The 12,474-nt window shown below is 39.5% G+C and overlaps 1 protein-coding gene and 1 long non-coding RNA gene across 14 annotated transcripts in view; one reads left to right on the top strand and one right to left on the bottom strand.

The window, feature by feature from the left end:
• Positions 1 to 12,474, top strand: part of LOC118669064 — a 38,245-nt gene that overhangs the window by 10,188 nt on the left and 15,583 nt on the right. For 2 of the 5 annotated variants that reach the window (XR_004971861.1, XR_004971860.1), the window contains exons 4-6: positions 362 to 615; positions 7,095 to 7,190; positions 8,081 to 8,269. This is a non-coding gene — a long non-coding RNA (uncharacterized LOC118669064). Of the gene's footprint in view, positions 1 to 361; positions 616 to 7,094; positions 7,191 to 8,080; positions 8,791 to 12,474 lie in introns of those variants that run through there. The other 3 variants (XR_004971859.1, XR_004971862.1, XR_004971863.1) reach the window with 3 other exon arrangements.
• EML4 (EMAP like 4) overlaps positions 3,259 to 12,474 on the bottom strand; it is a 160,749-nt gene continuing 151,533 nt past the window's right edge. For 7 of the 9 annotated variants that reach the window (XM_036334748.1, XM_036334747.1, XM_036334746.1 and 4 more), the window contains 4 exons: positions 10,024 to 10,111; positions 9,430 to 9,528; positions 6,629 to 6,759; positions 3,259 to 6,028 (listed from right to left, as the gene is read on the bottom strand). In XM_036334748.1, coding sequence (XP_036190641.1) covers positions 5,555 to 6,028; positions 6,629 to 6,759; positions 9,430 to 9,528; positions 10,024 to 10,111 — 792 coding nt within the window. In that variant the 3' untranslated portion in view covers positions 3,259 to 5,554. The remainder of the gene's footprint in view (positions 6,029 to 6,628; positions 6,760 to 9,429; positions 9,529 to 10,023; positions 10,112 to 12,474) is intronic. The other 2 variants (XR_004971858.1, XM_036334750.1) reach the window with 2 other exon arrangements.

A 12,474-nucleotide genomic window follows, 5' to 3' on the forward strand; every position in this document is an offset into this window, starting at 1 on the left:
ATGTTATCTGTTATAGAATTTAAGCAGTGGATGGGTGGTTCCAATAGATGACCAATCCATGATTCCTCAGTAGGAATATTTACTTTTCACATTTCAAATGATACACTATTTATTATCACGTAGTGATAATTTTCGAATTTTGAGAGAAATTAGAAAGGTTGTTTTTCCCACCTTTCTAGGTTACATGCTCCCTGAAGGCAGGGGCTGTATCTTAGTCATCATTGGATTGCCTGTGGGGCCCAGCATGGTTCCTTGCACGGGATAGGTTTGTATATGCCTCATCAATGGATGACTTACTCCCCAGGATTCAGACTGGCTGCCACTTTGAAACTGTTGGCAGCACTATCCATTTTTATTGTAGAGACTGAAGTCTGCAGGAGGAGGACCTGCCTTACCTGGGCATCTGAATGACAGTTGTTAAGTGAAGTAGTTCTACCGTTGATCTGGTAAGAGAATGTCAGCTTCTGTTCCCTGGCTTCCGCCCAGGCTTCCAAGGCCCCCACCCAGTGTCGGCTACAGGGACAGCCTGTGCAGAGGCAGGCTGCAGGACCCTGTGACCTCTCCCGGAAGCATTCTGGCTTGGTGTGACCATCAAGAATGAAACGGGATGACCAGGTATGAGGGTTTTGCTTCTTATTGAAAAGTTATTTTTCCTCTTGGAGGTCATTTCTTTTAACAACCCCCCCCCCCCTTTTTTTTAGCGACCCTTTTGTTTTCAGTTCCTCTAGTGAGAACTGGTGAAAGTAAACTGTGATGTCATCAGCACCAGCAGTTATCCGTATTCATCTGTCAATGGATGGCTCCCTAGTGAAATCTATTTTTAGGACTCTGTGTTTACATTGCTGAGGGGGAGGAGGTGCAAGATCAAAGCAAGTGGCCTAGCGTGGGGCTGGGAGAACCTCCAGGCTTGCCACTGGCAGTGAGAGATGGGGAATGAGGCAGTGTGGGAAAAGCACTTGGCCACTGACAGAAGCTGCCATGCTTTTTTTGTGAAATGGAAATTGCTCAAAAGTTGGGAAATAAGGAAGCAGAATCTCTGTACAAATAGGTTTAAATGGAGCAGTAAGGACTTGGTACTCATGTGCAACTCTGGCCAACAAAAGCAGGAAGAGCAGGCAGTCACTGGCAGCAGGTGTCAGAATGTGAGGTTAGGCTGGGAGCTCCTCTGCTCTGCACTTGGCTGAAGGGGTGGAAGGAGGGGACTTGTGCACAAGCAGGTCCCTTCAATTTTGTGACACTGTTCAGAGCCCCAAACTGCCTTTTGCAAAGCCTAATCACTTTCTGTAGTTCTTCTTTATGCTGGTCTTAAATTCTTCCTATCAGGAGCGGAATCATTCTAGTCTTTCCTGTAGTAATCACTAGCTTATTGTCTTACAGCAAACGTCTTTAGTGCACTAGCAGGACCTGGCTGCAAATCTTGGTGCAGCTACTTGCTTATAGTGTAACCTGGCTTCTCTGTAAAATGGAGATAATGGGGCTGCACGTAAAGCACGTATTAGCTCTTACCATTGAATAGCATTTAGTTATATGGATATACCATATTTTAATTATTGAGTACTTTGGTTGTTTTTTGGTTTTGCCCATTTTTTCATGTTTTTGTCCTTTGAGATATAGAAGTGGTAACTGAGATTTTCTGCCAGACTCTGGATTGGTGAAGTACAAAAAAATAAGGACCCAATAATAATGTGCTCAGTGAGCCCGGGTCTCCTGAGGACGCCACCCATAGGTACAGAAACAAAACACACTGACATGTCTAGGAGACAGGCTTTCTTTACTCCATTTGGGATTACTTCTTTTCCCCCCTTTATCTTCTTTACCAGAGCATTTAGGGTTATTGTACAGGCCTGTTAATGCGGGCAGAGTAGAAATTCAGGTTTCCTTTGGAAAAGGTGAACCTGAGGCTTGAGACCGACAGACACTCTGCTGTTTCGCTTATCTTCCCCAAATCTGTGAATTTGTACCCTCATCCATTCCCGCTTGCTACCTGTTTCTAAAGAAAGTCTTCCTCCCAGTATGAGTGGAAGAAGAGTGAGCTTTAAAGCTATAAAACATGAAGTCCTGGCGTGGCCCTTATCTGGGTAAATGAACACGGTCAGTTACGAAATCTTCCCAACAACCTCCCTGCCTACAGGGTAACTAACCCCCCGCACCCCCATCACTAAATGAACCAGGGTGCTTGGGCATGCTTGGCCGCACAGGGGCTGCTCTTCAGCCTGTCTTCTTTGTCCTAAACATGTTCTCTTTACTCCTCTTCCTTTTAGTTCCAGCTTTAAGCTGGAAACCTAATTTCTTCTAGCAGTATCACCAGCACCTCAGTCACGCTGTTTAAGTGGGTTTGTCTGGTGTCCATCGGCCATTTTGTTTCAGAATTGGTGAAAGAGAAACTCCTACTCCAGGACAGCTCTCATGGGTTATTTCGTATGGGCATACCGTGGAGGTACTGAAGGTTTGGTTCCAGACCACTGCAGTAAAGCGAGGCACATGAATTTTTTGGTTTCCCAGTACATACAAAAGTTATGTTTACACTATACTGTAGTCTAAGTGTGCAATAGCAATACGTATAAAAAGATACCTAATTAAAAAATGCTAAGCATAAGCATCACCTGAACCTATTGGAATATTGTGCTGATAGATCTGTTTGATGCAGGGTTGCCAAACCTTCCATTTGTAAAGAAAACAAAAAACATCTGCAATGTGCAGTAAAGTGAGGTATGCCTGTATATGTGAGTGGCTCTGTCAGTCACCAAAGGTGAATAAGGTAATGATGAATACCGTCATTTCCTTGATTATAAAGCTGGGGAATAGATGGAATACTCTCAATCTAACTCTTTAAAAAGAAAGTATGTAGCAGCCAATTTATGGTTGTGGTGTGCACGGGATCCTTGTCACTAAGCAACATGGGAGAGATGGAAAAATCGGGATACAGGGTCCTACTGAGCTCAAGGATTTAACAAAGGCTAATACTGGGAGGCAGTGGAATCAGGATCACTAGGATTATCCAATGGTAAACATTAGAGAAAGTATAGACATGAAGTAAATTAAAATGAAGCTATTTCCTTATTAAATGGAAGCATCAATCAGAAGTAATTTCCTATAATATTATGAGATGGAGTTTACTACTACCAGAATGGTTGTATCCGTAATAGCAACTGTGATCAACTAATAATTGTCATGTTTTCTAAAAAGGGGACAGTCATGGCAACTAGCAATATAAGTGAAGAAAGAGTTTAAGGTACATTTAGAGAGACAAATGAAACATTTTGATTATTTTATTTTTTAATCTTCAAAATTTTCTGCCATGAGACAGGAATGCATGATAGAAATGGCTCAACATCTTCACATGAAACACTTGGATTCATTTTCATTCACAAGTTTTTCTAAAAACTACAATTTCATAATCCCACCCACTTCCAACCATTATCACAGATTTGATTGACTGTTAAACAGTAGTTGCCAGCAAGAGCTGGAACGCTTTCTGCGTATTAGTAGTGTCTTAAAACTACCACCCAAGAGTATCACGATTATAAATTTCATTGTACACAGCAACCCCAAAGGTGACTGATGTGCCCACATAAACTCCCTGGTTATCACTGAGAGCTTGAAGAAATGCTTTTCTACTTGTTCATCTCATAGTATTTTTCTTGTAGGGAAAAGCACATGTTGACCTGATAATTTAGTCACCACTGCTAATAGGCAAGTATATATGCCTTACATATGCCTGATACTGATGCTCTCTGATAATTATGTACAGAACACACTAAAAAAAAAAATGGGTTGCTTGGAAACTACCTCTCTTCTGTTGAAGAGAGCTACTTTGAGGTTTTTTTTGAACAGTTGTAAACAAAAGGAAAGAGATACACACGAACATATATCTATACACCTAGAGATATACATTGAATATTTTCAATGTGGTGTATATCTGCTTATATAGAGATACACACAAACACAGAGTAAGTGTCTAGACTTACCCCTTCACACATACCCACACCCTTACATACAGCACGTGAATATACATGTTGTGAGTGTCCTTGGGAGTTCACTGGAGTTTGTACATTACCAAATGATGATGAAATACCTGATCTGTATTACTCCTGAGAAGATACTAGAAGGGAATGACAGTTCTGATGCACTTTGGAATGGCACAATCACGTAAACACTTGCATACTTAAGACTTCTGAACTCATCCAAAGTTTCTAAACATATTCTAACAAAAAAAAAAAATATCAAAACTTGCAGCAAGCTAAAAAATAAAAGTTTTTTTTATAATCCAAGTATAAACAAACATAGGAAATGAGTATTTGTCAGTAATTATTTTTAAAGTAGGGAAACACATACTTAAAAACAAAGTCATCTGACAAAACTTAAAAACAAAAACTACTATCCAATGCATAATAATACATGCATTGCCTAAACTAGCAGAAGATAACCACATTATAATTGCAAGGCTTATAGCAACTTCCACCAGAGAAAAATGACCATATATAGCAAGTCTGTTAAGTATGCAATTTATAAAAAGAATTATGACTGTTTATTCACACTTCTGTAAAAAAGAATTTGCAATTTGCTGAGTATCTTATCCCTCAATATCATTAATCTGTGTAAAAATTACAGCTAAGCCAATAAACTTCAAGCACCAATTCAATCATTTAAACTTACTGTATTTATATTTCTGCTGTTGAGGGAACAAATTATGTTGAAGTCTAAGTTAAAATTAGCCCAGTAATTACAATTTAGTTTTATAGGCATACGGTTTCTTTTTCCTTCCATCCCCACATATGCCTAACATTTAAAAATGTTCAGGCCAGTAAAGGAATCCTTGGAGGAATCCATTATTTCTGCGTATCAATGGTTTAATATACATTAAGAGCTCTGTAACAAACCACTGCTTTCTTAGTTCTAAGATAAAATAGACTCGCACACAAGAAACTAACAGACTGCTCCTCATTATGACTTAGGAAAGGCAGCACCTATACAGTAGACTAACAAGCAGACCTGGATATCTACCGTAGTGTAGGAAATGGCATTATTATTCAAGAAGGCAACTCCACTGCCAGTGGCAATACTGAGTTTTTCTTAACTGACAAATTTCCACTACACATTTGGGGTAGGAGGATATCTCAGTTAAGGAGCTTTTTTTTCCTTTTTTCTTTTTTGATTTCTTTTTCTGCATCAGGAGAAAAGTAGCAGTCTGAGCCAGTAGATGAGTAACAGTATTTGTGATGCCTCTGGTTGTTCCTGAAGAAAACATGTTCAGATAACAAGGGGTTTGTCTTAAATCAATACAACTGCTATTTTGCTTCCAGTATTGACATCACACCACTTACACACACATAATTTCTGAGACATAGTTTCACTCTTTCCTACTATTAAGTTTGGTTCATCTTCAACGCACACCAAAACGAACCTTTAGGTTGGTTCCATTTGATTGAAGATAATTCTACTGAAGAACACTGATCACATGGAAACCAAAATCTTGGTCAGTAGCGATCCTCCATCACTTCCTGTCCTGTTATCTGAACTCTAGCTCAATATCACATACACTCAAGCCCTGGTGTTAGGATAGAGGTGCAGGGTCTTGCTGGTCCTCAGTAGGAGGGGCTTCACTCTGCTCCTGGCTCATCTCATTGGATGGCTCTTCATCAACAGGCTCACTGAGGTCTTCACTGCCCCCTTCGCTCTGCTCCTCACTGTGGTCTTCGCTGGGCTCCACAGTCTGTTCCAGGTTGTTCTCCAGAAGTGTGGGAGAATTGCTTATTCTACTTGCTGCTTCAGCTGTCTCACTTAAGGGCTGGGAAGGAGGTGGTGTGGGAGTGCCAGATTGCATGACACTTTCAATGGAAGAGATGGGGGCTTTGGTTAAAGTAGTATCCACTACAATCTCATTTTGAGGCAAAGACAACTTTTCCACAAGTTTCCACTGAATGATGCTCATATCTTTTCCACCAGTTGAAATCAGGTGACTGTCATTATGAGTGAAACTGACATTGGTGACATGGCTGCTGTGGGCACTGTACTTGTGACTGGGAGCCTATATGAAATAAATCAGACAGGAAAGTAAAACAGGAAATCAAAGCCACGAGTCATCAAATCTGAGGAATAAAACTAGCAGTAATTTCCCTTTAATACTGTTTATTTAGAAGAAATAAAGCATAATAATTAGACATGTATACTTTAGACTATATAGCTAAAATAGTAAAAGCCCATCTCTTTTGGAGAAAAAGTTGGTATACTTAGTAACTATTCTATTGGATGGCCAGGGAAGAATTTACTAGGTTGGCAGGATTGTAGGTGATTTAGGAAGTAGCTCTCAGGAGTTTTATAATGCTGATCATAGATGTAACAAAAATATGTTTATGAGAAATTTAAAATTGCCAATATGTAAACAAATGCACAATAAACAAAAATGAATAAACCGTCATCAGCTGCCTTCTATAATTCTTGTCCTTATTGAGGAAAGAGAAGACAAGCAATGCCCGGACACTGACAACAGATGGCCCTGCTCTCCCCCTGTGCATCTCAGTATCATGGACAGTGATTAGTAACCCTACAAATATTTTTGTGCCACTGACACAAAATTATCCTCAAACAAAAGGCACCATAATGCTAATTTTTATTAAATTAATTTTACCTTTGCTTTGGAGCAGGGATATTGAAACAGATGGACTTTGCAAAAGTCATCAGCAACAGCTATCACCTTCCTATTGTGGGATCGCACCAGTGCATTGATATCTGTCCCATCAGATCCTTCTGGCCAGACACCTTTGATATGGGAACATAGGGGTGCAGAAGAATTAGCCTGAAAAATATAACTGATAACTGTGATACTACATAGGTTTATTTAATTTCAGGATCTTACTAATTTTCATCTGTGTTCAAACTCTTAGCTGCTAACATTTTCCCCTTACAATTTCTTAGTGGCTCAACACTTTATTCAAATATTTTACCCAAAGTCTAACTAATAATAAAATTATAAATCTAAACAGCCTTATGATGGAAAATTTAATGATGCAAAAGTACTCACTCGTAACCAGCAGGTGGTGCTAAAGTAATTTTAGTTTTAAGTTTAACTCACCAATAAGCTCTTCCTTTTTCAGGTTTCTAGTTAGAGTTCATGAAGTTCTCAGTGACTCGTATAGCAAGGTGCAGAAACAAAGCTGTGGGACTCACTAATTCTTCTAAGTGGAATCTGGGTAAGCTGTGTAAAATTTACACCCTCTCTCACAGAGAGGCACTTCAAAGAAAACCTCACGGAGAGCTAGTCTATCTGATATCCCATAGAATTTTCTGGTAACTATTATTGATGTCCAAAGATAAGACATAGAAAACTTAATTTTAACCTTTATCAGGCATTGGTGGTTATGTTCAACATACCACAGAATTTTATTAGACTAGATTAAAACTATGGAATACATAGGGTTGAAGTGCTGGCCTTTTGTGGTTCAATGCTACTCTAGAGAACAATTATGTTTGATAAATTTGGTAAAATAAATTGAAACACTTCTGAACTAATAATAATTACATATTGCTTCATTAAAATAACTAGGTAAGTTATTAGTTATTGGCCACTGCCTTCGTTTCATCCAGAATAATGAAATTGTTTATGGAATAGTCAGGGTTATTTTGTTTTTCATTTCTTCCTAGCCTAGTAGGCTTCTCCATCTCTACAGCAGCTGTATTTAGAACAAGCAGCTACAATGGATTATTTTTTCCAATGCACACTGCACAAAGAAGTGTTCAGATCTATACTTATGCTGGATCTGAGAGCCGTTTTCAGAAGGCAGAGATAGACTTGTTAAAAGGAAAAGTATTAATATTTTGGGTATTGCTTTAGGTATTTGTGCTACAACCTTTTTATTCTATTTACTGAGTATAACATTTATTTTTAATTCTCTGCAAACACAGCTTTATTATTTTAACTTTTCCATTTACCATCTAACTTTCTCAGAAGGACCCCTACAGACTGGGAAAGGCTTAGTTAGAAAACTATCAGGACAGATTTCTAGGAATGTCCAAACATCAGATAAGGATCTCCAAATTTTATCTTTAAATAATAGCTACTAATACTGCCTTTTTATTTCAGCAAATGGTGCTTGGACAACTGGACATTCACATACAAAAATTAACAATAACAACTGTTGACAAGATGTGGAGAAGCCAAACCCCAACTGCTGGTGGGAATGTAAATGGTGCAGACACTTTGGGAAACAGTCCGGCAGTTCCTCAAAAGGTTAAACACAGTTACCATTTGACCTTGCAATTCCACTCCAAGGTACATACATACCCAAGAGAAATGAAAACATGCTTACTCAAAAACTTACACATGCTTGTTTATAGCAACATTATTTATAATAGCTGAAAAGTGGAAACAACTCAAATGTCCATCAACTGATAAATGGAAAAACAAAATGTGGTATATCCATACAACAGCTCTTATTCAGCCATAAAATGAAGAACTGATCCATGCTACAGTACGGGTGAAACTTGAAATATGCTAAATGAAAAAGCCAGTCTCAATGGATCACATATTACATGATTCCATTTATAAGTACTATCCAGAATAGACCATTACAGGAAGTATAGATTTTAGTGGTTGCTATGGGGTGGAGGTGGGAGTGACTACGAATGGGTGGAGGGTTTATTTTTGGGGTGATGAAAATGTTCTGAAATTAGTGATGACAGAAGCACAACTGTGAATATACTAAAACCACTGAATTGTGCACTTTAGGTGCACTTTTAAAGTGAGTGATACCTCAATAAAGCTGTTATAAAAATGCCTTTACAAATTTAAAAGTTTCAGTTTTCACTTAGAGAAAAAAAAATGGACAGGCAATCTGTCCATTATGTAAAACTAGAGGCCTGGTGCACGAAATTTGTGCATGGGGCGGCGGGGTAGGGGTGGGGGTGTCAGCCTGCACCCTTTCCAATCTGGGACCCCTGAGGGGATCCTGGGGATCGGGCCTAAACCAGCAGTCGGACACACCTCTCACAATCCAGGACCACTGGCTCCTACTGCTCACCTGCCTGCCTGCCTGATCGCCCCTAACTGGCCCCCCTGCAGGCCTGGTTGCCCCTCACTGCCCGTCCTGCCAGCCTGGTCGCCCCCACACAGCCTGCTGCTTAGTCGTTTGGTTGTCCCTTACCCCCTGCCGGCCTTGTCGCCCCACTAGCCGGTTCAGTCATCCGTTTGGTTGTTTTGGATGTGATGGCCCCTGGCTTTTTATATATATATAGATTCCTTTCTCTTATTTATCAAGGGCCAGAATTCTGGATTCTGCAGAGAACAAACCTTGTATTGGTTTAATTTCTCTGAATCTGGCATTCATAGTGATAACACTAAAGAACAGATATAGACTATTTCATTTAGGAATTCAGGCAAATAATTGTCTACAAAACTCCACAGCCTTTTTCCATCAGGTATCACGTCCTTACCAAAGACTTGAAAGCCTAGTACACAGGTATATGTCGTCCAATCGATGTCTTTGCACTCTGATCGATTCCTGATTAGTTTGCAGCTGTCTGTAATGTTCCCTTTAAATTTAGAAACAGGAAGTATAATCAGTGCTTGTGTATAAATGTATATGATTCAAACTAGCCACATTTACTTGGATTTATAACCCATACACTGGAAAACATTAAGATACATTTAAAAAGGAAAAGAGTTTAAAGCATGGTTTCTGGAAGTACAAATTGTTTCCCACTGAAGGTTCTTTTTCTTTAAAAAAGCCTCCATGTCCATCCATTATACTTTTTCCCATCACCAGAAAGAGTAAATACAAAACCATTCAGAGCAGCATCAATCTCGCCGAGTTAATTTCTTATGACATGTCTGCACATTTAAATTAACTCATTACCTTTTTGGAGAAGTGAAGCACATTTGAGATTCTCATTCCTTAGCTCAGAATAACATATGCTGCCAGGCTAGAGAGGCCAACATGCATGCTCCGCACAATTCAGATTGCATACAGCCCACTCATTAGTGCCCCTGGCAGACACCCTCAGCCATACATGATCATTCATACTTACAGTACAATATTTCATAGTCTCCCGAGTTAGACATTATATACTCGTTGTCTGGGGACCAGTCAAGGTGTGTGATATAGCTGGAATGTCCCTAGGAAACAGTAGATAGATCACCTATTAGAAAGCATGTAAAATTTGAATAATAAAAAGTTCAATAATTAGCCAATACTGTTTTGTGAGTAGCCGTTCACCTGGAATTCCTAATGTATAGACAGCAGTATCACAACCTATAGAACTGAACAGGGCTCACAGCAACCCTTTAGTCCCTTTTCACTCTATCTCACTGGGAGTCAAAGATGCAGGTATGCGAAGATGCCAGTGATACATGAAGAGTTCAAGCAGAATTCCAGCTAAAGAGGCCTCACCACAGTGGAAAGGGTAACTAACACTGGGAACTTGGGAGTATCCTGTTGGCCTCCCCTCTTAGATACCAGCAACTATTTATCTGTTAGGGACTTCCAAGAAAGACAGTCTTGAAAACTTGTGTCTTAAAGGACACTGTGACAGGTACCAAACCCTTAGGCCATATTTCAGATCACTGGTGTCCCTGTTTTAGAGTCACTTCATTTTTGAGAATGAAGTATTGGTCTCAGGTTGTTCAGAGTACAGTTTTCCTGGACTGCTTCTTGAGTATCCAAGGCACATCCCAGAGGCACACATACAACAGTCTCCTAGAATAGTGGTCGTCAACCAGTGGTCCGTGAGGTCTGAAAGGTTGGAGACTGCTGTCCTAGATCACTATCTCCAAAGAATATTCTGGAAGTCACCCAACACTGTACTCCTTCGGAACAGCTGGATCCGATATAATCACCTGACTCCTTACAACATTCCTTAAACAGGAAGACAGTGATCTTTTTCTGCTTAGGTTTTACTAATACTGTGGGAATTCAACACCTCCTAAATGGTGTTATTTTGTTGGCATCACATATACGCAGCCGATTTCCAATAAACTACTTCAGATAAATCACAGGTCTTATTGGTTTACCAAAGTCGATGGAGACTCAAAATCACTTTTCATCTCTTACAGTCTATGGTAAAACATACTTAATTTATAATATACTTTTTAAATTACTAGCTTTCTGTGCATGTGGTTTTATTTTTTAAGTTAATAAATTCAAAATACTTTAGGCATAGTTTTTAATGATTTATACAAAGTATTCTAATTATTCTCTTACCCTTCTGAAATCTAATGACATGTCCCAAAACCTCTCTGGAGCTACGATCTCCCCACAGCACTGCATGGCAAATACATATATTTATACATTTAAATATATTTAAATTATATGAATTTGAAAGCTAAAGAAGTTTCCTGAAGTCACTGGAGATTAGGTGGTATACTGGAAAACAGATTGGGAATCCCTTGCTAGGCACACAGGCCTACCAACTTAGTAAGAAATCAGTTTTCAAAACCAGAAAGACATGTGATTACTGGGTATTTTCTGAATACAGCAGAAGGACAGGTTCACACATATCCTCTTCATAGTTCACATGAATCTGATGCCTTGCTCTGGCATCTGTAGAAGCCATGCTTCTAAGAGAAGAAAACTTCTGCTACACGAGTGAAGGATTTAACCAGATCAGTCATGACGAAGTAGTTGCCCAAGAACTACTCATCCTAATGCAGAAGTATATAAAAATTATCTGAATCTCTTTAATAGCATTACTTAGAAGATCAAAAGCGTTGTATGTATACATAATATTCATGTAACATCTGTGTTGGACACAAGGCAAATCAATGTAAAGTATTCGCAAAAGATTCAAGTAGAAAAAACAGCAAAGACCTTGGGGAAGTTATCAGTTCATATTGGAAAATATTTTCCCTCTGATATGGATTCCAGTATATGAGCGAAGAAAAGCTGAAATGCAGCGGCTGGGGGTCTGTAATGCAACCTTCCCAGACACCACCTCAGCATGTCCCTGCCCGCTCAACTCACAGGCCATGGAAGGCACATGCACAGCTTGTGGGCAAAGAGCCTCAGACATCACCGCAAGGCCAGAGACACCGTTGGGAGCAAGACCCTGGATACCTCCTTAAAAAGAAACAGTATTTTCTAAGTTGGCACCTTCATTTCTGCCATTAACTAGCTGAATGATGTGACTACAATAATAATCACATATGACGAAGCCAAAACACTACTACAGAAAAATCAAATATTTTAGCTAAATCTTTGTTAATGGCATGGAGGATCACCTACTCAGTGGTTGCAACCATACCAAAGCCCAGAGTTAGGGATCTATTTTCCTTAGTAGGTATCCAGGTGTCCCCTCACCATCTATAACGATGCGTCCAATGGAACTTTCCACAGTGATGAAAATGTTTCTGTGCAGTCTAATGCAGTGGCAACTAGCCATCTGTAGCTTCTGAGTGCTCATAATGTGGCCAGTACTCCAGGGAACTGAACTTAATAAGCAGAAAGTTGTGGTTAGTAGCTATGATGCTAGATAATACAGGTA

Source organism: Myotis myotis, unplaced genomic scaffold (assembly GCF_014108235.1).
Source record: "Myotis myotis isolate mMyoMyo1 unplaced genomic scaffold, mMyoMyo1.p scaffold_m19_p_14, whole genome shotgun sequence".
In the NCBI taxonomy this organism is placed as follows: Eukaryota; Metazoa; Chordata; class Mammalia; order Chiroptera; family Vespertilionidae; genus Myotis; species Myotis myotis.